This window comes from Phyllobates terribilis, unplaced genomic scaffold (genome assembly GCF_046119375.1).
Source record: "Phyllobates terribilis strain yellow unplaced genomic scaffold, ASM4611937v1 Scaffold_2__4_contigs__length_985480577, whole genome shotgun sequence".
NCBI lineage: Eukaryota > Metazoa > Chordata > Amphibia > Anura > Dendrobatidae > Phyllobates > Phyllobates terribilis.
The window spans coordinates 628,258,007-628,284,511 of record NW_027362762.1 but is presented as its reverse complement, the minus strand read 5'-3'; the positions used below and the strand labels follow the sequence as shown (position 1 = coordinate 628,284,511).

General features: G+C 45.2%; 1 protein-coding gene across 3 annotated transcripts in view; it reads left to right on the top strand.

Moving 5' to 3' along the window:
- LOC141221874 (contactin-associated protein-like 5) overlaps positions 1–26,505 on the top strand; it is a 1,265,469-nt gene that overhangs the window by 760,979 nt on the left and 477,985 nt on the right. For all 3 annotated transcript variants that reach the window (XR_012289806.1, XM_073666602.1, XM_073666603.1), the window contains one exon: positions 10,319–10,519. Coding sequence is in view for 2 of the 3 variants with exons in the window: in XM_073666602.1 (XP_073522703.1) it covers positions 10,319–10,519 (201 nt within the window). In the remaining variant the exon portion in view is untranslated. The remainder of the gene's footprint in view (positions 1–10,318; positions 10,520–26,505) is intronic.

The following is a 26,505-nucleotide window of genomic DNA, read 5'->3' as shown; positions in this document are numbered from 1 at the left end:
AGGAGGCGGCGCCCTTGTCGGCAGGGCCTGTGGGAGCTGATGCGCAGGCTTTGAACAATGACCCGGCTCCAGACCTGCACCATCAGGTCCAAGAGCTAGCTAAAAGCGTTGCTGCGCTAACCCGAACTGTGCAGTCTTTACAGGTTTCTACTCCAGGGAAGATCCAGCTGGCATCCGGACCGGAGGACATCCCGTGGCGTCGACCAAGGAGGACCCCACCGGCCAGAGGAAGACCCAGCGACCGATACAACGAGGACGGACGACCCATCTGCCGCCGCTGTAATCAACCCGGACATATGGCAAGGTACTGTCCTTTAAACTGGCACAACCTAGGGTAGAGGGCCAACCCCTAGGAAAAAGATCATCAGGCCCATCGAACTGGCGCGACAAATATGTGGGAGGACGTCCAGTCTTGCCTGTGGTACTGGATGGCATTCCTATGAGTGCCCTACTGGACACCGGGTCACAGGTCACCACCATCCCGTACGTGCTCTTCAAGCAGTACTGGAATGACTCGGATATTACCCGCTACCCTGACGACGACTTGAGTATCATCGCCAGCAATGGTCAGCCCGTGTCACAGATCGGATTTAAAGAGGTGACCATTAAAATTGGTAGAGTTGAACTGGCAGCACAGGGACTGATCATTGTAGACATTGACAAACACGAGAGTCACCCAAAGATAACTAGGAACTAATGTAATTGAAAATTGTCTTGCAGAGGTGATTTTCCTTTTACTGCAGGTTGCCAAGAACGCCAGCTCCGGCGAGCAGCGAGTGCTCCAAAAAGAGATCCGGGCACTGATGCGACGGCAACAGGTGGAACTCTCCGGCGGTGAGATTGGTAGCGTGAGAATGTGTGACCCTTTCCCTATTGCCATGCCCCCAAAAAGTGAAATGATGATTTGGTGCCGGGCAGCTATTGGTCTGAGAGGTAGAGATTACCAGGCAATGGTAGAACCAGTTTACTCAGACAGTAGGCCCACCATCTTGACAGCACGGGGGGTGGTTAATGTACGCCATGGGAGGGTGCCCGTTCGCATAATCAATATCGGGAAGAGGGAAGTGTACCTGCCCCGGTACGCCACGCTAGCCAAATTATATACCATTAACCAAAATGCTATACAATCTGTGGAACCCTTGCCTCCATCTCACCCGGAGGAAGGTAACGGCTCTAAGAAAACAATGGAGGACTGGTGTCAGCAACTACATTTGGGTACTGACTCCACTCCCTCACACCAGAAACAGGGAGTCTATCGGGTGGTTCAAGAGTACGAGAGAGTGTTTAGTAAACACCCATTAGACTTCGGGCGAGTCAAGGGGGTAGAACACCACATCCCCACGGGAGACCATCCTCCCATAAAAGAGAGGTATCGACCCGTACCCCCTGCACACTACCAACACGCCAAGGGGATGCTTAGAGACATGAAGGAGGCTGGGGTGATCAGGGATAGCTGTAGCCCCTGGGCAGCTCCACTAGTCTTAGTCAAAAAGAAAGACAACACCATGAGGATGTGTGTAGATTATCGGAAAATCAACCGTATCACACACAAGGATGCGTACCCCTTACCAAGGATAGAGGAGTCTTTGGCTGCTTTAAGATCTGCTAACTTCTTCTCTACCTTGGATCTCACTAGTGGGTACTGGCAGGTTCCTGTAGCAGAGGCGGACCGGGAGAAGACCGCATTCACCACCCCGATGGGACTTAGCGAGTTTACCTGCATGCCGTTCGGACTCTGCAACGCACCAGGAACCTTCCAACGATTAATGGAGTGCTGTCTGGGCCACAGAAACTTCGAGACGGTCCTGTTGTACCTGGACGATGTCATCGTATATTCTAAGACTTATGAGGACCACCTGAAACACCTGGCGGAAGTGTTCGAAGCTCTGGCAAGCTACGGCCTAAAGATGAAACCCTCCAAGTGTCACCTCCTGAAACCAAAGGTGCAGTACCTGGGACACGTGGTGAGCGCTGACGGAGTGGCTCCCGACCCTGATAAGATCACCGCAATTAAGGAATGGCCAAGTCCCTCCAGTGTAAAGGAAGTGCGGCAGTTCCTCGGGTTGGTAGGCTACTACCGCAGGTTCATCCCCGGTTTCACCAAAAAGGCAGCTCCTATGCAGGACCTCCTGATAGGCCAGTCCCGGAAGGCCAAGAACCAGAAGCCGCCCTTCAGATGGGAGAAGTTGGAAGAAGAGTCCTTCCGCCAGCTGAAGATGGCCCTCACGGGGGATGAAATCCTGGCGTACCCGGATTACAGCCAGCCCTTTATCCTCTACACCGACGCAAGTAACATCGGGCTAGGAGCCGTGCTGTCCCAGATCCAGCAGGGGAAAGAGCGAGTAATCGCTTACGCCAGCCGAAAACTGCGACCCACCGAAAGAAACCCTGAGAATTACAGCTCATTTAAGCTAGAGTTCCTGGCAGTGGTGTGGGCAGTCACCGAACGCTTTAAGCACTACCTCGCTTCTTCCCGGTTCATCGTGTACACGGATAACAACCCGTTGACACACCTGGACACGGCAAGACTCGGTGCCCTAGAGCAGAGATGGATGGCCCGCCTGTCCAACTACGAGTTCACCATCAAATACCGGGCAGGACGCTCCAATACCAACGCGGACGCCCTGTCCAGGATGCCAAACCTACCGGACGTAGGAGAAGATCCAGAGGGACTGGAAGAAGTCGAACTCCCCGCGTTTCACCGTCATGGGACTATCCAGTATTCCCATCGGGTAAGGAGTAAGCAAGGCGCTACGCTTAACCCCTTACCTCACTACAACTGGGCGGAAACGCAAGACAGTGACCCTGCCGTCCGGCTGGTGAAGGAGATGCTGACTCGGCCAGAGGCTCGCCTTGACCCAGACGCTCCGGAGGAAGCCAAGCAACTGTGGGCAGAAAAGAGTAGACTGTTCCTTTACAAGGGGAAGTTGTGCCGCAGAATGGTTAACTCCCGGACGCATGAACTAATCTGGCAAGTAGTGGTGCCACGACGAGACGCAGCCATGGTGATGGAGGCATACCACGATGGAGCTGGGCATTTCGGATGGAAGAAGCTGGAGTTCCTGCTGCGCGGGCGGTTCCATTGGGTAGGCATGAGGGGAACCATCGAGAGGTGGTGCAGAGACTGTGGCCCGTGCAACCTGAGGAGGAAGGACCGTGCCAGCCAGAAGACTCCCCTGCAGTCCATCGTCACCTGGCAGCCGTTGGAACTGGTAGCCTTGGATCATGTAAAACTGACCCCAAGCAGAAGTGGCTACGTCTACGCGTTAACCATCGTGGATCATTACTCCCGGTTCTTGGTTGTCGTCCCCGTCAAGGACTTAACGGCTCAAACAGCAGCTAGAGCCTTCCAGCAGCACTTCTGCCGTCCACACGGGTACCCGGACCAAGTGCTGACGGACCAGGGACCTGCCTTTGAAGCGGAGGTCTTCCAGGAATTCTGCAATCTGTATGGCTGCCGGAAGATAAGGACGACACCCTATCACCCGCAAACTAATGGACTTTGTGAGAAAATGAACCAGGTGGTAATGGATCTTCTGAAAACGTTGCCCCTGGAAGAACTCAGTCTGTGGCCTGAGAAGCTGCCCGATCTGGTGGACCTATACAACCACATCCCGGTAGGTTCCACCAACTGTACCCCGGCTTACCTAATGAGGGCGAGACCTGGTAAGTTACCTGTTGACCTGGAAATGGGAGTCCTGACACCCGAGGACACTTCACCAGAAGCAGACTGGGACACAGAGAGGCAGCAGCAGTACCGGAAAGTACAGGAGAGCGTGGAGCGAAGTCTCTGTCAGGCTAGGGAGAGACAAGAGAAAACTTACAACCAGTATGCTCCCGCTGTTCCCCTGGTGCCCGGAGAGCAGGTCTTGAAGAGGAAAAGACGGCTCCACAAGTTGGACGACCAGTGGGAGAAGGACCCGTACACCGTACTGCCCTCAAGCCACGAGAACCCGAAGGTCTGTACCATCAGTAAAGACGGAGGGGAGACCACAGCCATTGTATCCCGGGATCACCTGAAGAAATGTCCTGAACAGCTACGGAACCCTGAAGAGGAACAAGAAGACCATCGACCCGTAGAGGAAAGGGAAGATATGGTTAGTACTGTGCTCGGAGACTTCCCTCGGTCTTGGACTCAAGTCAATGGTGCAGTTGTGGTACCCGTACTCACCTTCCTCCAACCAGCATCCCAAGCACCTACGGAGCAACAGGTAGAGCTGGAAGAACAGCCGGTCCAGGAGGATCAACCCTCTGCTTGCAGTGAGCCTGCCATATCCCTAGTGAGCCAAAGGGCCCGTAGACCGCTGCCCAGTTTACCCTTAACAGCTCCTACACCCTGTAGTTCAGGGCCAGACAGTCAGCTCCGTAGGTCCACTAGGGCCACTAGAGGCCAGTTACCCGCACGTTGGAGGATTTGAAGTGTATAAATTGTTTTATTTGTGGTTACCTGTTTTTCTTGTTGCTTGTGTATAATTATGTGTTTCTAGTTGTTTATAGGAGTCTTTGGTGGATTTACCGGGAATCCTGTGTACATAGTTGGAGCGTAACCCAGGACGGACTAAAGACTGTTAAGGACTCGGGGTAGGACAGACCCCTACCTGGTTACGTCTCCCTGTTTTGGTGAAATGGACACCTTGCTTTCTTCAAAGACTGCACCCGGTTACAGACATGCCGTGACCACCTTTATGTGTTTCTTTATTGTATTGTTATTGTTATATCTTGTTATGTTTTTCTAAAATATGTTTACTCCCGGAGTACTAAATTTCACTAGGGGGGAATGTGGCACCCCAGGGGTCTGGTTTCCACAGTAACAGCAATGTTATGTCTGAGAGCAGGTGGGAGGTCTCTTGGTCAGGAATCCTATGCATGCCACACCTCCTGCCCAGTCCTGGGAGGGGAAGGACTTCCCCTATATAAACCTGGGGCTGAGGCAGGGTTAGTGAGTAGAGAAGAAGTAGAGACAGAGAAAAGAAGCAAATATAGGAACAGAACATCAGGAGCTCTGTGGGAGCAGTGTTACAAGGAGTCAGGGGCTGGCAGCTGCAGAGCTCGCCCTGACTGAGAAGATTTCTTACCGGACCCGGAGTCCGAGGCTGTGGGGACTAACTCCTACCCAGCAGCAGAATCCGTCAGGCAGGGGATTCCAGGTCCTCTGGCCAAGAAACCCGAAGGCACGGTCACACGCATGGGACCAGCACCGCCGTCATGGAGCGGAAGCTACTAGAAGGCCCCGAGTCACCGGCCATACGGGTGAGCACCACACGGCACACTCAGGGACGTGGGCTACTTTTACCCGCCTCTAGCAAGGTAGCCAGAAGAGTACAGTTAGTTTGGGAGGCCTACAACTCCGCCTGGCCAGGGGAGATCCCATCTGCTCAAGGACTGACCAGGCCCCAATCGCTAGCCAGTACTCCGGGAAGGTCTATCTTTGTCACCAGTAAAGACCCTGAACTACACCGTACCGTCTCCGAGTGGTTCCTGCTACCCCCATCGTCCACGTCGGCTGCCCTGAGGCCATACCCCTCCCGTTGGGGGTTATACTATCACGCTGCGCAATCCTACCACCGGCCTCAGCGGTCTGCCCTGCAGCGGCAGCTCCATAGCTGCATTCAACGGGTGGCGTAGTCGTCCAACATCTACCGCTAATACAGCGCCACTTAGTCTGACTCCCTGGGCACGGACCGGGTCACCGCCACGAGACTACTACCCTCAACAGATCCGGCTCCGGGTAAGCTCCCGCGTGCGCAACGCTGCGCGACACAGGCCCAGGGGTGCGTCATGTGCACTGCTGATAGGCTGACAGACTGCACCTCCCCACTGCAAATGCGGGAAAGAGAAAAAAAAATGGAGATCTTCATTATTCCTGCAGAGATCCATCCCCTGCCCCTCCCCCCACCCCGCTGTACACTCAAACTGCGTATTAACATTAATTTTCATCATTACTGAGAAAAAATCCAGTTATGATTTTGGTGCACGAACAGTTATCGAACATAACTTCGAACAGCCGAATTTTTCTCAAATCGTTCGTGTTCGCCGAACGGCTCGAACACCGCCCAAAACAGCTCGAATTTGAGATTGGCGAACAGTTCGAGTAGAACAACGCTCATCTCTAGTGAGTACCTCTGCAAGAACCCCAGGAAATGTTGCCTGAAGAGAAAATGAGAAAACCCCTGAAAAGATAGCAACACTAATGCTAGCACCACTCAACACCAAGCGCATAGGAACTACAATAAACAGCAAGGCACTGAGCATGGAGCAGGATAAAAAAGCCCGCCTAATGATCAGGTGGTGAATACCTCCCAATCATCCCCAGACAGCCACTCCTTGCTAGCTTGCACAGCAGAATGAACATAAATCCACCACTACTTAGTGCCAGACAAAGCAGCGTCCTGCGTTGCCTGACAACTGGGGAAATCAGTGAGAGATACGGCTTTCTGACACATCCTACAACTCCAGAACGCAATGCTCCATAAGATTAGGACAGTCTCCATGCACGTGTAGTGGCTCCGCCCCCAGGGTCAGGACAAAGCGGCGTCTGGAACCGGAGTAGCGTAGCACCGGCCCTGTTTCATTCCCAGGTGGGAGCACGGAATCACGATTCCTAACAGATTTGTGAGTAATTTATTCTCTGCGAATCACATTTTTTAGGAAAATTCAATGAACTTGAATTTAATACCATTCACTCTCTTCTAGTGAGAATCATTAATGATACAGTGTAAACCTGCTGTTTACCTTCTCATGTTTTTGTACTGTAAATTACTTCTGTATAAACAATTTCAGCATTAATAGTTTCATGAGCTTCCCGACAGTTCTTTTTTGAAGTGAAGTTTGCTGAAGATTTTCTTGACTGATTAAAACAATCTCATGTTACATTTACCTGAGGACTGAAGTTATCCTCTTCTTCTACCACTAATAACAAGAACAGTCAGGGCCTTGACAAGCTAATGTTTAAGGGGCAGAAAAAATATAATTAATGATAGTCATTACTTATATAAGATGAGAGCACAGAGAGGACGTAATGAGGAGAATATTAATCGGTTACAATATTCTGCAGAGCTGCGGGGTCCTGGATTTGTTCACAGTATACAGATGGTTGCCAAATCAGCTACAAACAGCTAATTCCCGGGAGTGCCGACTAATATGATATAGATGATGTGTTATGAGGATATACTGTAAGTCCTGGACAACCCTCTTGATAAAATCTTAGCCTAAGTTTCTGTAGTTCCACATCTATTTTATTGCCTGGAGCAGGGGCAGACAAATTAATGGTGCAACCTGTACAGTCGCACAGAATTGTAGACAAGTACTTGTTGCTAAGACTGCCAGGCCTTCTTTAAAATCTTAAAGTCCTTTCCCTCGTTGTGTATTTTTTCTAGAGTTTTCATGTCACAGACTGCTTTCAATTGTAGGGGTATGGTGTATTATAGTGCCGCTCATAGGTTATGCTGTGAATTTTTTTGTGTCGATCCCTGACGTGGGTTCCTTATTTTGCCTCGTGAGGTGGTCACCAAATCCAGATGCAGAATTAATGAAGAGTAGCTTTGGTTGAGTGGGGTTAGACATGGTTTACAAAATTGCTGCACTTTTGTGTTTCTTGTTACTATTTGGTATTCTATGCATAGCATGGTTGTATATGGTTGGCGCCGATGTAGATACTATGGGTAGGGCATGGTAGTATTTGCTGGTGAGGCATAGTAGAGTTAGTTTGAAAGGTCATGGTATGTTATCTTATGTTACAAATATGAACAAAATGTATTGTCTGTATAATTTTCCTAAATGAATCAAACCAGCAGAACACCATAGAAGGGTTTTAAAGAAAAATTCAAGTTCATGTGCATTTTTCTTGACAATAATTATTAATATACCTCGTGTAGACCTTAAGCTTTCTTCTAGGGATAATAAATGTCCCCTCCTGATTGGGGATTAGCAGCTTGCACTGGACTCATTGCCTGTAAACCTGACTGACAACAGACAGCATCTGCTAAACTCGGCAATGGAATCCAGCAGCTGTGTCATAAACTTATTGCATTGGCAGGAATAAAAGCACAGTCACCTTTGCATTTGGAAACAATTTAAGCTGCTCTTAAAACGTTGTTTTGGAGATGTTTATGACTTTGTATAGATAGACAGTGAATCCCTGAATATTTACAGCGACCGGCCTGCTTTCTCCCCCCGGTGCGGCATGGCATTGCACCGAAGGGTGAAGGGTGATAAAATATCAATATCTCTCTGCGTTAATGGCAGCGATGATATTAAAGTGAGGAGGATAATGAGTGGAGGATGCTGATCCCAGTTTATACACGTCATAAATCTAGCAATGCTCTTCAATAGCTTTTCATTTTCTGCCACGCTGCCTCCATTAATTGTGGGGCTGGAGATATCAATGCACTGGAGCGGAATAAGGGTTTGGATGAGGTGGTGACTGATATAGAATGATGAGAGGTGGTTATATGATTTATCAGCTGACCTCTGTTTTGTGAATAAAGAGATAGTTATACTTGTAGTAAGATGGGGTAGGGGTGGACTTTAGCTGGTGGGGAGCTCTCTGTCAGCTGCCGTTGAGTGTAAGAGTTAGGCTAAACTTTGGCCGCATGATAAGTGTCTTTCCCAAAATCGCCGTGTAGCCCTAGCCTTACTCTCTCAGATTTTCATTATCTGAGGATTCCTGTGGAATCAATGTCGCATCTTAGTGTTGCCAAATAAAATATTTTATTTTTAAAAGTTATACATGGTCAGCTGACTTGTGAGGGTGCTGGTGGTCGGACCCCATAGATTTGATATTGATGACTTATTCTAAGCATATTGTCTATGAAGACTCATTTAAAGAGTTATAGATAGGAATTGTCATAGATAGGAATTGTCGGACAACGCTTGTAAAAACAAGCATTTTGTCATTCACTATTTTTTATAATTTGCAGACGATCTTGAAATGTTAACACTTATTGATACTTTTCCTTTGTTTATAGCTCATTGTCTAATAGACTGTCCACCACTGCTGACTGGCAGAGGTGGACGAAGATGTGATCTTCTGAAATCAAACAGCTCAGCAGCTAAAATTCCAATGGCCGATCCTTCTCTTCCCTGAAATCATATGTCAGGGAAAAGTTGGGAGGCGTAATACAGTCTGATGATTAGTTGGACCAGTCAATATTGGTGGCGTTGACTGACTTTCATTTAATGATTTAATGTATATGAGGGTCTTAATATGTAACTATTGTTTTGAAAAAAAGTGTTTATATTTTACAGGCACTGTTACTGAATGACAGGGGTTGTCTGGGTCCAAAAACTCCCCACTGATGGGTCAAAGCATCACAGCTTCTGTGAGATTGAATGTATGGACCCACAGACTTACTATGGAGCCTGTACACAGCACTGTGTGCGCAGCTCATGCAGGATCTGTGCACTTCATAGTGATGTTTTCACTGATTGGTGGGGGTTTCAGGATCTAGACTTCCTCATCAACGCTATAAGACTACATTTTGTTACAGTGGCATGTGAAAGTTTGGGCACCCTAGTCAAAATTACTGTTATTGTGAACAGTTAAGCAAGTTGATGATGAAATGATCTCAAAAAGGGCTAAAGTTAAAGATGACACATTGCCTTTGTACTTTAGGCAAAATGTATATATATCTTCATCTTTTACATTTTAAAACTTAAAAAAGGAAAATGTGCCTATGCAATAGTTTGGACACCCTGCATGGTTAGTACTTAGGAGCACTCCCTTTTGAAAGTATCACAGCTTGAAAATGCTTTTTGTAGCCAGACAAGATTCTTTCAATTCTTGTTTGAGGGATTTTCATCCATTCTTCCTTGGAAAATTCTTCCAGTTCTGTGAGATTCCTGGGTCGTTTTGCCTGCACTGCTATTTTGAGGTCTAACCACAGATTTTCAATGATGTTCAGATCAGGGGACTGTGAGGGCCATTGTAAAACCTTCAGCTTGCACCTTTTGAGGTAGACTGTTGTAGAGCTTGATGTGTGTTTAGGATCATTATCCAATTGTAGAAGTCATCCACTTTTCAGTTTGAGTTATTTTACAGATGTTGGTATGTTTGCATCATGAATGAGTGACTTTATGGTCGCAGACTAAGATCCTAAGTTACATTATAACTTTTCCCATTTGTCTGATGTTATATATTATATATTATGATGCCAAAGATTGTTTAATAGTGAGTAAGTTAGTAACTTTCCCCATGCATTTTCTTTGCTTTGATTGTTCAAAAATGTAAAAAGAAAACGCATTTTGAGTGGAGCATGTGAACAGGTGTTATCTATTGTAGAAAATTTCATTTGGATTTTTAATGAAATGTTTCCAACAGAGGAGAAAACCTGGACGATTGTTCAGCACAACATAACGGAGATGACACCTGTGCTCCGATCGTTTTCCGGGAGAGCGTATTTCATGTCCTTTAACTACAGCGCCGGGGCGGATCAGCTGGAAGCAATGATCAGCAATGCCGAGTACTGCGAGCAAGAAGTGGCTTATCACTGCAAACATTCCCGCCTGCTCAATTCCCCCAGTAAGTAACACCTTCCTTTTATCATTTCGTGAGTCCATATCCATTCATTTACTGTACGTCCGCCACCTGCAGCTTTCTGCTCAAACATATGCAGTGTTATAGGGTCAGACATTGGTTATGCCACCATCATTGTATGATATTTGGGATATATGTAAGTCTGGATATGATTCATATTTGTAACTAAGAATGTTCCAGTTCACTGTAATCAGGCAGAGATCATAGGGTTAAGACAGAAAATATTGCAGAATAGGAGGTAGCAGATTATTGTCATTATATCGTGATTAAATGATCTTTACCAAAAAAACTGTCCAAAGTATTAAAGCATTTATGAATTGTTACTATTATGCAGGCTAGAAGGGGGCACGTCTTCCCCTTCCCTCAGACACATGGCCAGGGCTTGGAGGGGTTTGTATGGAGCGTTAACATTCATGTCTCCTGCCTCTTCATTCACAGGTTATAGCGCATGCAGAAATAGCGCAGTGCTGTGCTCTGACCTCTAGAAAGATATATTATCACATTGATTGTGGATGATGGACATTAACTTTTATAGCTTAGTATTCTGCAGCAACCTGAAATCTGCAGGATGTGTTCATGCCCAGACGAGGGTAATTAACAATTCAGCACAATGTGAATCTAAGCTCCACACCGTAATGATTAGTTTATTAAAAAAGGCAAAACTATTCCTCTGAATAATAATAAATAGATGAAATCTCTGACGCTGATATTAAATTTACATATAGAAATGTGAAAGTGACATTAGCAGTCCACTCTCCAGATATATGCGCAATTTATAGAAGTATGACTGGAGCTTGAGGCATGTTGTAACACAGAATAGTGACTGCAGCTCTGAATATGACTGGAGCATAAGACACGAGGTAACAGAATAAAGACTGCAGCTCTGGATGTGACTGGAGAATAAGATGATAAAACAGTAGAATGGTGACTGTAGCTCTTGATGTGACTGGAGCATAACACGATGGAACACAGAATAGTGACTGCAGCTCTGGATGGGACTGGAATATAAGACCTGATGTAACTGAAGGATGGTGAGTGCAGCTCTGGATTTGTCTGGAACATAAGCCATGATGTAATAAAATGTAATGAGCGCAGCTTTGGATATCACTGGTGTATTTGACCTGATGTAACAGCAGAATAGTGAGTGCAGCCCTGGATATGAGTGCTGTATAAGACCTGATGTAACAGCAGAATAATGAGTGCAGCCCTGGATATAAGTGCATTATAAGACCTGATGTAACAGCAGAATAGTGAGTGCAGCCTGGATATGAGTGCATTATAAGACCTGATGTAACAGCAGAATAGTGAGTGCAGCCCTGGATATGAGTGCATGATAAGACCTGATGTAACAGCAGAATAGTGAGTGCAGCACTGGATATGAGTGCAGTATAAGACCTGATGTAACAGCAGAATAGTGAGTGCAGCCTTGGATATGAGTGCAGTATAAGACCTGATGTAACAGCAGAATAGTGAGTGCAGCCCTGGATATGACTGCAGTATAAGACCTGATGTAACAGCAGAATAGTGAGTGCAGCCCTGGATATGAGTGCAGTATAAGACCTGATGTAACATCAGAATAGTGAGTGCAGCCCTGGATATGACTTCAGTATAAAACCTGATGCAACAGCAGAATAGTGAGTGCAGTATAAGACCTGATGTAACTGAAGGATGGTGAGTGCAGCTCTGGATTTGTCTGGAACATAAGCCATGATGTAATAAAATGTAATGAGCGCAGCTTTGGATATCACTGGTGTATTTGACCTGATGTAACAGCAGAATAGTGAGTGCAGCCCTGGATATGAGTGCTGTATAAGACCTGATGTAACAGCAGAATAATGAGTGCAGCCCTGGATATAAGTGCATTATAAGACCTGATGTAACAGCAGAATAGTGAGTGCAGCCTGGATATGAGTGCATTATAAGACCTGATGTAACAGCAGAATAGTGAGTGCAGCCCTGGATATGAGTGCATGATAAGACCTGATGTAACAGCAGAATAGTGAGTGCAGCACTGGATATGAGTGCAGTATAAGACCTGATGTAACAGCAGAATAGTGAGTGCAGCCTTGGATATGAGTGCAGTATAAGACCTGATGTAACAGCAGAATAGTGAGTGCAGCCCTGGATATGACTGCAGTATAAGACCTGATGTAACAGCAGAATAGTGAGTGCAGCCCTGGATATGAGTGCAGTATAAGACCTGATGTAACATCAGAATAGTGAGTGCAGCCCTGGATATGACTTCAGTATAAAACCTGATGCAACAGCAGAATAGTGAGTGCAGTATAAGACCTGATGTAACTGAAGGATGGTGAGTGCAGCTCTGGATTTGTCTGGAACATAAGCCATGATGTAATAAAATGTAATGAGCGCAGCTTTGGATATCACTGGTGTATTTGACCTGATGTAACAGCAGAATAGTGAGTGCAGCCCTGGATATGAGTGCTGTATAAGACCTGATGTAACAGCAGAATAATGAGTGCAGCCCTGGATATAAGTGCATTATAAGACCTGATGTAACAGCAGAATAGTGAGTGCAGCCTGGATATGAGTGCATTATAAGACCTGATGTAACAGCAGAATAGTGAGCGCAGCCCTGGATATGAGTGCATGATAAGACCTGATGTAACAGCAGAATAGTGAGTGCAGCACTGGATATGAGTGCAGTATAAGACCTGATGTAACAGCAGAATAGTGAGTGCAGCCTTGGATATGAGTGCAGTATAAGACCTGATGTAACAGCAGAATAGTGAGTGCAGCCCTGGATATGACTGCAGTATAAGACCTGATGTAACAGCAGAATAGTGAGTGCAGCCCTGGATATGAGTGCAGTATAAGACCTGATGTAACATCAGAATAGTGAGTGCAGCCCTGGATATGACTGCAGTATAAAACCTGATGCAACAGCAGAATAGTGAGTGCAGTATAAGACCTGATGTAACAGTAGAATAGTGAGTGCAGTCTGGATATGAGTGCAGTACAAGACCTGATGTAACAGCAGAATAGTGAGTGCAGCCCTGGATATGAGTGCAGTATAAGAACTGATGTAACCGCAGAATAGTGAGTGCAGCCCTGGATATGAGTGCATTATAAGACCTGATGTAACAGCAGAATAGTGAGTGCAGCCCTGGATATGACTGCAGTATAAGACCTGATGTAACAGCAGAATAGTGAGTGCAGACCTGGACATGAGTGCAGTATAAGACCTGATGTAACAGCAGAATAGTGAGAGCAGTATAAAACCTGATGTAACATCAGAATAGTGAGTGCAGCCCTGGATATGAGTGCAGTATAAGACCTGATGTAACATCAGAATAGTGAGTGCAGCCCTGGATATGAGTGCAGTATAAGACCTGATGTAACAGCAGAATAGCGAGTGCAACCCTGGATATGAGTGCATTATAAGACCTGATGTAACAGGAGAATAGTGAGTGCAGCCCTGGATATGAGTGCAGTATAAGACCTGATGTAACAGCAGAATAGTAAGTGCAGCCTGGAACTGAGTGCAGTATAAGACTTGATGTAACAGCAGAATAGTGAGTGCAGCCCTGGATATAAGTGCATTATAAGACCTGATGTAACAGCAGAACAGTGAGTGCAGCCTGGATATGAGTGCATTATAAGACCTGATGTAACAGCAGAATAGTGAGTGCAGCCCTGGATATGAGTGCATGATAAGACCTAATGTAACAGCAGAATAGTGAGTGCAGCCCTCGATATGACTGCAGTATAAGACCTGATGTAACAGCAGAATAGTGAGTGCAGCCTTGGATATGAGTGCAGTATAAGACCTGATGTAACAGCAGAATAGTGAGTGCAGCCCTAGATATGACTGCAGTATAAGACCTGATGTAACAGCTGAATAGTGAGTGCAGCCCTGGATATGAGTGCAGTATAACACCTGATGTAACATCAGAATAGTGAGTGCAGCCCTGGATATGACTGCAGTATAAAACCTGATGCAACAGCAGAATAGTGAGTGCAGTATAAGACCTGATGTAACAGTAGAATAGTGAGTGCAGTCTGGATATGAGTGCAGTATAAGACCTGATGTAACAGCAGAATAGTGAGTGCAGCCCTGGATATGAGTGCAGTATAAGACCTGATGTAACCGCAGAATAGTGAGTGCAGCCCTGGATATGAGTGCATTATAAGACCTGATCTAACAGCAGAATAGTGAGTGCAGCCCTGGATATGACTGCAGTATAAGACCTGATGTAACAGCAGAATAGTGAGTGCAGACCTGGACATGAGTGCAGTATAAGACCTGATGTAACAGCAGAAAAGTTAGAGCAGTATAAAACCTGATGTAACAGCAGAATAGTGAGTGCATCCCTGGATATGAGTGCAGTATAAGACCTGATGTAACATCAGAATAGTGAGTGCATCCCTGGATATGAGTGCAGTATAAGACCTGATGTAACAGCAGAATAGCGAGTGCAACCCTGGATATGAGTGCAGTATAAGACCTGATGTAACAGCAGAATAGCGAGTGCAACCCTGGATATGAGTGCATTATAAGACCTGATGTAACAGGAGAATAGTGAGTGCAGCCCTGGATATGAGTGCATTATAAGACCTGATGTAACAGCAGAATTGTAAGTGCAGCCTGGATATGAGTGCAGTATAAGACCTGATGTAACAGCAGAATAGTGAGTGCAGCCCTGGATATGACTGCAGTATAAGACCTTATGTAACAGCAGAATAGTGAGTGCAGCCCTGGATATGACTGCAGTATAAGACCTGATTTAACAGCAGAATAGTGAGTGCAGCCCTGGACATGAGTGCAATATATGACCTGATTTAACAGCAGAATAGTGAGTACAGTATAAGACGAGATGTAACAGCAGAATAGTGAGTGCAGCCCTGGATATGACTGCAGTATAAGACCTGATGTAACAGCAGAATAGTGAGTGCAGCCCAGGATATGAGTGCATTATAAGACCTGATGTAACAGCAGAATAGTGAGTGCAGCCCTGGATATGAGTGCATTATAAGACCTGATGTAACAGCAGAATAATGAGTGCAACCCTGGATATGAGTGCATTATAAGAACTTATGTAACAGCAGAATAGTAAGTGCAGCCTGGATATGAGTGCAGTATAAGACCTGATGTAACAGCAGAATAGTGAGTGCAGCCCTGGATATGACTGCAGTATAAGACCTGATGTAACAGCAGAATAGTGAGTGCAGCCCTGGATATGACTGCAGTATAAGACCTGATGTAACAGGAGAATAGTGAGTGAAGCCCTGGATATGAGTGGATTATAAGACCTGATGTAACAGCAGAATAGTGAGTTCAGTATAAGACCTGATGTAACAGCAGAATAGTGAGTGCAGCCTGGATATGAGTGCAGTATAAGACCTGATGTAACAGCAGAATAGTGAGTGCAGCCCTGGATATGAGTGCCGTAAAAGACCTGATGTAACAGCAGAATTGTGAGTGCAGCCCTGGATATGACTGCAGTATAATACCTGATGTAACAGCAGAATAGTGAGTGCAGCCCTGGATATGAGTGCATTATAAGACCTGATGTAACAGGAGAATAGTGAGTGCAGCCCTGGATATGAGTGCATTATATGACCTAATGTAACAGCAGTATAGTAAGTGCAGCCTGGATATGAGTGCAGTATAAGACCTGATGTAACAGCAGAATAGTGAGTGCAGCCCTGGATATGACTGCAGTATAAGACCTGATGTAACAGCAGAATAGTGAGTGCAGCCCTGGATATGACTGCAGTATAAGACCTGATGTAACAGCAGAATAGTGAGTGCAGCCCTGGATATGAGTGCATTAAAAGACCTGATGTAACAGCAGAATAGTGAGTGCAGCCCTGGATATGACTGCAGTATAAGACCTCAGGTAACAGCAGAATAGTAAGTGCAGCCTGGATATGAGTGCAGTATAAGACCTGATGTAACAGCAGAATAGTGAGTGCAGCCCTGGATATGAGTGCATTATAAGACCTGATGTAACAGCAGAATAGTGAGTGCAGCCCTGGATATGCATGCATTATAAGACATGATGTAACAGCAGAACAGGAGGTGCAGCCTGGATATGACTGCAGTATAAGACGTGATATAACAGCAGAATAGAGTGTGCAGCCCTGGATATGACTGAAGTATAAGACCTGATATAACAGCAGAATAGTGAGTGCAGCCCTGGATATGACTGCAGTATAATACCTGATGTAACAGCAGAATAGTGAGTGCAGCCCTGGATATGAGTGCATTATACGACCTGATGTAACAGGAGAATAGTGAGTGCAGCCCTGGATATGAGTGCAGTATAAGACCTAATGTAACAGCAGAATAGTAAGTGCAGCCTGGATATGAGTGCAGTATAAGACCTGATGTAACAGCAGAATAGTGAGTGCAGCCCTGGATATGACTGCAGTATAAGACCTGATGTAACAGCAGAATAGTGAGTGCAGCCCAGGATATGACTGCAGTATAAGACCTGATTTAACCGCAGAATAGTGAGTGCAGCCCTGGATATGAGTGCATTATAAGACCTGATGTAACAGCAGAAAAGTGAGTGCAGCCCTGGATATGACTGCAGTATAAGACCTGATGTAACAGCAGAATAGTGAGTGCAGACCTGGACATGAGTGCAGTATAAGACCTGATGTAACAGCAGAATAGTGAGAGCAGTATAAAACCTGATGTAACAGCAGAATAGTGAGTGCAGCCCTGGATATGAGTGCAGTATAAGACTTGATGTAACATCAGAATAGTGAGTGCATCCCTGGATATGAGTGCAGTATAAGACCTGATGTAGCAGCAGAATAGCGAGTGCAACCCTGGATATGAGTGCATTATAAGACCTGATGTAACAGCAGAATAGTGAGTGCAGCCCTGGATATGAGTGCATTAAAAGACCTGATTTAACAGCAGAATAGTGAGTGCAGCCCTGGATATGAGTGCAGTATAAGACCTGATGTAACAGCAGAATAGTAAGTGCAGCCTGGAACTGAGTGCAGTATAAGACTTGATGTAACAGCAGAATAGTGAGTATAGCCCTGGATATGACTGCAGTATAAGACCTGATGTAACAGCAGAATAGTGAGTGCAGCCCTGGATATGAGTGCATTATAAGACCTGATGTAACAGCAGAATAGTGAGTGCAGCCCTGGATATGAGTGCATTATAAGACCTGATGTAACAGCAGAATAGTGAGTGCAACCCTGGATATGAGTGCATTATAAGAACTTATGTAACAGCAGAATAGTAACTGCAGCCTGGATATGAGTGCAGTATAAGACCTGATGTAACCGCAGAATAGTGACTGCAGCCCTGGATATGACAGCAGTATAAGACCTGATCTAACAGCAGAATAGTGAGTGCAGCCCTGGATATGACTGCAGTATAAGACCTGATGTAACAGCAGAATAGTGAGTGCAGCCATGGATATGAGTGCATTAAAAGACCTGATGTAACAGCAGAATAGTGAGTGCAGCCCTGGATATGACTGCAGTATAAGACCTGATGTAACAGCAGAATAGTGAGTGCAGCCCTGGATATGAGTGCAGTATAAGACCTGATGTAACATCAGAATAGTGAGTGCAGCCCTGGATATGAGTGCAGTATAAGACCTGATGTAACAGCAGAATAGTGAGTGCAGCACTGGATATGAGTGCAGTATAAGACCTGATGTAACAGCAGAATAGTGAGTGCAGCCTTGGATATGAGTGCAGTATAAGACCTGATGTAACAGCAGAATAGTGAGTGCAGCCCTGGATATGACTGCAGTATAAGACCTGATGTAACAGCAGAATAGTGAGTGCAGCCCTGGATATGAGTGCAGTATAAGACCTGATGTAACATCAGAATAGTGAGTGCAGCCCTGGATATGACTGCAGTATAAAACCTGATGCAACAGCAGAATAGTGAGTGCAGTATAAGACCTGATGTAACAGTAGAATAGTGAGTGCAGTCTGGATATGAGTGCAGTATAAGACCTGATGTAACAGCAGAATAGTGAGTGCAGCCCTGGATATGAGTGCAGTATAAGAACTGATGTAACCGCAGAATAGTGAGTGCAGCCCTGGATATGAGTGCATTATAAGACCTGATGTAACAGCAGAATAGTGAGTGCAGCCCTGGATATGACTGCAGTATAAGACCTGATGTAACAGCAGAATAGTGAGTGCAGACCTGGACATGAGTGCAGTATAAGACCTGATGTAACAGCAGAATAGTGAGAGCAGTATAAAACCTGATGTAACATCAGAATAGTGAGTGCAGCCCTGGATATGAGTGCAGTATAAGACCTGATGTAACATCAGAATAGTGAGTGCAGCCCTGGATATGAGTGCAGTATAAGACCTGATGTAACAGCAGAATAGCGAGTGCAACCCTGGATATGAGTGCATTATAAGACCTGATGTAACAGGAGAATAGTGAGTGCAGCCCTGGATATGAGTGCAGTATAAGACCTGATGTAACAGCAGAATAGTAAGTGCAGCCTGGAACTGAGTGCAGTATAAGACTTGATGTAACAGCAGAATAGTGAGTGCAGCCCTGGATATAAGTGCATTATAAGACCTGATGTAACAGCAGAACAGTGAGTGCAGCCTGGATATGAGTGCATTATAAGACCTGATGTAACAGCAGAATAGTGAGTGCAGCCCTGGATATGAGTGCATGATAAGACCTAATGTAACAGCAGAATAGTGAGTGCAGCCCTCGATATGACTGCAGTATAAGACCTGATGTAACAGCAGAATAGTGAGTGCAGCCTTGGATATGAGTGCAGTATAGGACCTGATGTAACAGCAGAATAGTGAGTGCAGCCCTAGATATGACTGCAGTATAAGACCTGATGTAACAGCAGAATAGTGAGTGCAGCCCTGGATATGAGTGCAGTATAACACCTGATGTAACATCAGAATAGTGAGTGCAGCCCTGGATATGACTGCAGTATAAAACCTGATGCAACAGCAGAATAGTGAGTGCAGTATAAGACCTGATGTAACAGTAGAATAGTGAGTGCAGTCTGGATATGAGTGCAGTATAAGACCTGATGTAACAGCAGAATAGTGAGTGCAGCCCTGGATATGAGTGCAGTATAAGACCTGATGTAACCGCAGAATAGTGAGTGCAGCCCTGGATATGAGTGCATTATAAGACCTGATCTAACAGCAGAATAGTGAGTGCAGCCCTGGATATGACTGCAGTATAAGACCTGATGTAACAGCAGAATAGTGAGTGCAGACCTGGACATGAGTGCAGTATAAGACCTGATGTAACAGCAGAAAAGTTAGAGCAGTATAAAACCTGATGTAACAGCAGAATAGTGAGTGCAGCCCTGGATATGAGTGCAGTATAAGACCTGATGTAACATCAGAATAGTGAGTGCATCCCTGGATATGAGTGCAGTATAAGACCTGATGTAACAGCAGAATAGCGAGTGCAACCCTGGATATGAGTGCAGTATAGGACCTGATGTAACAGCAGAATAGCGAGTGCAACCCTGGATATGAGTGCATTATAAGACCTGATGTAACAGGAGAATAGTGAGTGCAGCCCTGGATATGAGTGCATTATAAGACCTGATGTAACAGCAGAATAGTAAGTGCAGCCTGGATATGAGTGCAGTATAAGACCTGATGTAACAGCAGAATAGTGAGTGCAGCCCTGGATATGACTGCAGTATAAGACCTTATGTAACAGCAGAATAGTGAGTGCAGCCCTGGATATGACTGCAGTATAAGACCTGATTTAACAGCAGAATAGTGAGTGCAGCCCTGGACATGAGTGCAATATATGACCTGATTTAACAGCAGAATAGTGAGTACAGTATAAGACGAGATGTAACAGCAGAATAGTGAGTGCAGCCCTGGATATGACTGCAGTATAAGACCTGATGTAACAGCAGAATAGTGAGTGCAGCCCAGGATATGAGTGCATTATAAGACCTGATGTAACAGCAGAATAGTGAGTGCAGCCCTGGATATGAGTGCATTATAAGACCTGATGTAACAGCAGAATAATGAGTGCAACCCTGGATATGAGTGCATTATAAGAACTTATGTAACAGCAGAATAGTAAGTGCAGCCTGGATATGAGTGCAGTATAAGACCTGATGTAACAGCAGAATAGTGAGTGCAGCCCTGGATATGACTGCAGTATAAGACCTGATGTAACAGCAGAATAGTGAGTGCAGCCCTGGATATGACTGCAGTATAAGACCTGATGTAACAGGAGAATAGTGAGTGAAGCCCTGGATATGAGTGGATTATAAGACCTGATGTAACAGCAGAATAGTGAGTTCAGTATAAGACCTGATGTAACAGCAGAATAGTGAGTGCAGCCTGGATATGAGTGCAGTATAAGACCTGATGTAACAGCAGAATAGTGAGTGCAGCCCTGGATATGAGTGCCGTAAAAGACCTGATGTAACAGCAGAATTGTGAGTGCAGCCCTGGATATGACTGCAGTATAATACCTGATGTAACAGCAGAATAGTGAGTGCAGCCCTGGATATGAGTGCATTATAAGACCTGATGTAACAGGAGAATAGTGAGTGCAGCCCTGGATATGAGTGCATTATATGACCTAATGTAACAGCAGTATAGTAAGTGCAGCCTGGATATGAGTGCAGTATAAGACCTGATGTAACAGCAGAATAGTGAGTGCAGCCCTGGATATGACTGCAGTATAAGACCTGATGTAACAGCAGAATAGTGAGTGCAGCCCTGGATATGACTGCAGTATAAGACCTGATGTAACAGCAGAATAGTGAGTGCAGCCCTGGATATGAGTGCATTAAAAGACCTGATGTAACAGCAGAATAGTGAATGCAGCCCTGGATATGACTGCAGTATAAGACCTCAGGTAACAGCAGAATAGTAAGTGCAGCCTGGATATGAGTGCAGTATAAGACCTGATGTAACAGCAGAATAGTGAGTGCAGCCCTGGATATGAGTGCATTATAAGACCTGATGTAACAGCAGAATAGTGAGTGCAGCCATGGATATGCATGCATTATAAGACATGATGTAACAGCAGAACAGGAGGTGCAGCCTGGATATGACTGCAGTATAAGACGTGATATAACAGCAGAATAGTGTGTGCAGCCCTGGATATGACTGAAGTATAAGACCTGATATAACAGCAGAATAGTGAGTGCAGCCCTGGATATGACTGCAGTATAATACCTGATGTAACAGCAGAATAGTGAGTGCAGCCCTGGATATGAGGTCATTATAAGACCTGATGTAACAGGAGAATAGTGAGTGCAGCCCTGGATATGAGTGCAGTATAAGACCTAATGTAACAGCAGAATAGTAAGTGCAGCCTGGATATGAGTGCAGTATAAGACCTGATGTAACAGCAGAATAGTGAGTGCAGCCCTGGATATGACTGCAGTATAAGACCTGATGTAACAGCAGAATAGTGAGTGCAGCCCAGGATATGACTGCAGTATAAGACATGATTTAACCGCAGAATAGTGAGTGCAGCCCTGGATATGAGTGCATTATAAGACCTGATGTAACAGCAGAAAAGTGAGTGCAGCCCTGGATATGACTGCAGTATAAGACCTGATGTAACAGCAGAATAGTGAGTGCAGACCTGGACATGAGTGCAGTATAAGACCTGATGTAACAGCAGAATAGTGAGAGCAGTATAAAACCTGATGTAACAGCAGAATAGTGAGTGCAGCCCTGGATATGAGTGCAGTATAAGACTTGATGTAACATCAGAATAGTGAGTGCATCCCTGGATATGAGTGCAGTATAAGACCTGATGTAGCAGCAGAATAGCGAGTGCAACCCTGGATATGAGTGCATTATAAGACCTGATGTAACAGCAGAATAGTGAGTGCAGCCCTGGATATGAGTGCATTAAAAGACCTGATTTAACAGCAGAATAGTGAGTGCAGCCCTGGATATGAGTGCAGTATAAGACCTGATGTAACAGCAGAATAGTAAGTGCAGCCTGGAACTGAGTGCAGTATAAGACTTGATGTAACAGCAGAATAGTGAGTATAGCCCTGGATATGACTGCAGTATAAGACCTGATGTAACAGCAGAATAGTGAGTGCAGCCCTGGATATAAGTGCATTATAAGACCTGATGTAACAGCAGAATAGTGAGTGCAGCCCTGGATATGAGTGCATTATAAGACCTGATGTAACAGCAGAATAGTGAGTGCAACCCTGGATATGAGTGCATTATAAGAACTTATGTAACAGCAGAATAGTAACTGCAGCCTGGATATGAGTGCAGTATAAGACCTGATGTAACCGCAGAATAGTGACTGCAGCCCTGGATATGACAGCAGTATAAGACCTGATCTAACAGCAGAATAGTGAGTGCAGCCCTGGATATGACTGCAGTATAAGACCTGATGTAACAGCAGAATAGTGAGTGCAGCCATGGATATGAGTGCATTAAAAGACCTGATGTAACAGCAGAATAGTGAGTGCAGCCCTGGATATGACTGCAGTATAAGACCTCAGGTAACAGCAGAATAGTAAGTGCAGCCTGGATATGAGTGCAGTATAAGACCTGATGTAACAGCAGAATAGTGAGTGCAGCCCTGAATATGAGTGCATTATAAGACCTGATGTAATAGCAGAATAGTGAGTGCAGCCCTGGATATGCATGCATTATAAGACATGATGTAACAGCAGAATAGGAGGTGCAGCCTGGATATGACTGCAGTATAAGACGTGATGTAACAGCAGAATAGTGGGTGCAGCCTTGGATATGACTGCAGTATAAGACCTGATATAACAGCAGATTAGTGAGTGCAGCCCGGGATATGACTGCAGTATAATACCTGATGTAACAGCAGAATAGTGAGTGCAGCCCTGGATATGACTGCAGTATAAGACCTGATGTAACAGCAGAATAGTGAGTGCAGCCCTGGATATGAGTGCAGTATAAGACCTGATGTAACAGCAGAATAGTGAGTGCAGCCCTGGATATGACTGCAGTATAAGACCTGATGTAACAGGAGAATAGTGAGTGAAGCCCTGGATATGAGTGGATTATAAGACCTGATGTAACAGCAGAATAGTGAGTTCAGTATAAGACCTGATGTAACAGCAGAATACTGAGTGCAGCCTGGATATGAGTGCAGTATAAGACCTGATGTAACAGCAGAATAGTGAGTGCAGCCCTGGATATGAGTGCCGTAAAAGACCTGATGTAACAGCAGAATAGTGATTGCAGCCCTGGATATGAGTGCATTGTAAGACCTGATGTAACAGGAGAATAGTGAGTGCAGCCCTGGATATGAGTGCATTATAAGACCTGATGTAACAGCAGAATAGTAAGTGCAGCCTGGATATGAGTGCAGTATAAGACCTGATGTAACAGCAGAATAGTGAGTGCAGCCCTGGATATGACTGCAGTATAAGACCTGATTTAACAGCAGAATAGTGAGTGCAGCCCTGGATATGAGTGCATTAAAAGACCTGATGTAACAGCAGAATAGTGAGTGCAGCCCTGGATATAACTGCAGTATAAGACCTCAGGTAACAGCAGAATAGTAAGTGCAGCCTGGATATGAGTGCAGTATAAGACCTGATGTAACAGCAGAATAGTGAGTGCAGCCCTGGATATGAGTGCATTATAAGACCTGATGTAACAGCAGAATAGTGAGTGCAGCCCTGGATATGCATGCATTATAAGACATGATGTAACAGCAGAACAGGAGGTGCAGCCTGGATATGACTGCAGTATAAGACGTGATGTAACAGCAGAATAGTGGGTGCAGCCCTGGATATGACTGCAGTATAAGACCTGATATAACAGCAGAATAGTGAGTGCAGCCCTGGATATGACTGCAGTATAAAACCTGATGTAACAGCAGAATAGTGAGTGCAGCCCTGGATATGAGTGCAGTATAAGACCTGATGTAACATCAGAATAGTGAGTGCATCCCTGGATATGAGTGCAGTATAAGACCTGATGTAACAGCAGAATAGCGAGTGCAACCCTGGATATGAGTGCAGTATAAGACCTGATGTAACAGCAGAATAGCGAGTGCAACCCTGGATATGAGTGCATTATAAGACCTGATGTAACAGGAGAATAGTGAGTGCAGCCCTGGATATGAGTGCATTATAAGACCTGATGTAACAGCAGAATAGTAAGTGCAGCCTGGATATGAGTGCAGTATAAGACCTGATGTAACAGCAGAATAGTGAGTGCAGCCCTGGATATGACTGCAGTATAAGACCTTATGTAACAGCAGAATAGTGAGTGCAGCCCTGGATATGACTGCAGTATAAGACCTGATTTAACAGCAGAATAGTGAGTGCAGCCCTAGACATGAGTGCAATATATGACCTGATTTAACAGCAGAATAGTGAGTACAGTATAAGACGAGATGTAACAGCAGAATAGTGAGTGCAGCCCTGGATATGACTGCAGTATAAGACCTGATGTAACAGCAGAATAGTGAGTGCAGCCCAGGATATGAGTGCATTATAAGACCTGATGTAACAGCAGAATAGTGAGTGCAGCCCTGGATATGAGTGCATTATAAGACCTGATGTAACAGCAGAATAATGAGTGCAACCCTGGATATGAGTGCATTATAAGAACTTATGTAACAGCAGAATAGTAAGTGCAGCCTGGATATGAGTGCAGTATAAGACCTGATGTAACAGCAGAATAGTGAGTGCAGCCCTGGATATGACTGCAGTATAAGACCTGATGTAACAGCAGAATAGTGAGTGCAGCCCTGGATATGACTGCAGTATAAGACCTGATGTAACAGGAGAATAGTGAGTGAAGCCCTGGATATGAGTGGATTATAAGACCTGATGTAACAGCAGAATAGTGAGTTCAGTATAAGACCTGATGTAACAGCAGAATAGTGAGTGCAGCCTGGATATGAGTGCAGTATAAGACCTGATGTAACAGCAGAATAGTGAGTGCAGCCCTGGATATGAGTGCCGTAAAAGACCTGATGTAACAGCAGAATTGTGAGTGCAGCCCTGGATATGACTGCAGTATAATACGTGATGTAACAGCAGAATAGTGAGTGCAGCCCTGGATATGAGTGCATTATAAGACCTGATGTAACAGGAGAATAGTGAGTGCAGCCCTGGATATGAGTGCATTATATGACCTAATGTAACAGCAGTATAGTAAGTGCAGCCTGGATATGAGTGCAGTATAAGACCTGATGTAACAGCAGAATAGTGAGTGCAGCCCTGGATATGACTGCAGTATAAGACCTGATGTAACAGCAGAATAGTGAGTGCAGCCCTGGATATGACTGCAGTATAAGACCTGATGTAACAGCAGAATAGTGAGTGCAGCCCTGGATATGAGTGCATTAAAAGACCTGATGTAACAGCAGAATAGTGAGTGCAGCCCTGGATATGACTGCAATATAAGACCTCAGGTAACAGCAGAATAGTAAGTGCAGCCTGGATATGAGTGCAGTATAAGACCTGATGTAACAGCAGAATAGTGAGTGCAGCCCTGGATATGAGTGCATTATAAGACCTGATGTAACAGCAGAATAGTGAGTGCAGCCCTGGATATGCATGCATTATAAGACATGATGTAACAGCAGAACAGGAGGTGCAGCCTGGATATGACTGCAGTATAAGACGTGATATAACAGCAGAATAGTGTGTGCAGCCCTGGATATGACTGCAGTATAAGACCTGATATAACAGCAGAATAGTGAGTGCAGCCCTGGATATGACTGCAGTATAATACCTGATGTAACAGCAGAATAGTGAGTGCAGCCCTGGATATGAGTGCATTATAAGACCTGATGTAACAGGAGAATAGTGAGTGCAGCCCTGGATATGAGTGCAGTATAAGACCTAATGTAACAGCAGAATAGTAAGTGCAGCCTGGATATGAGTGCAGTATAAGACCTGATGTAACAGCAGAATAGTGAGTGCAGCCCTGGATATGACTGCAGTATAAGACCTGATGTAACAGCAGAATAGTGAGTGCAGCCCAGGATATGACTGCAGTATAAGACC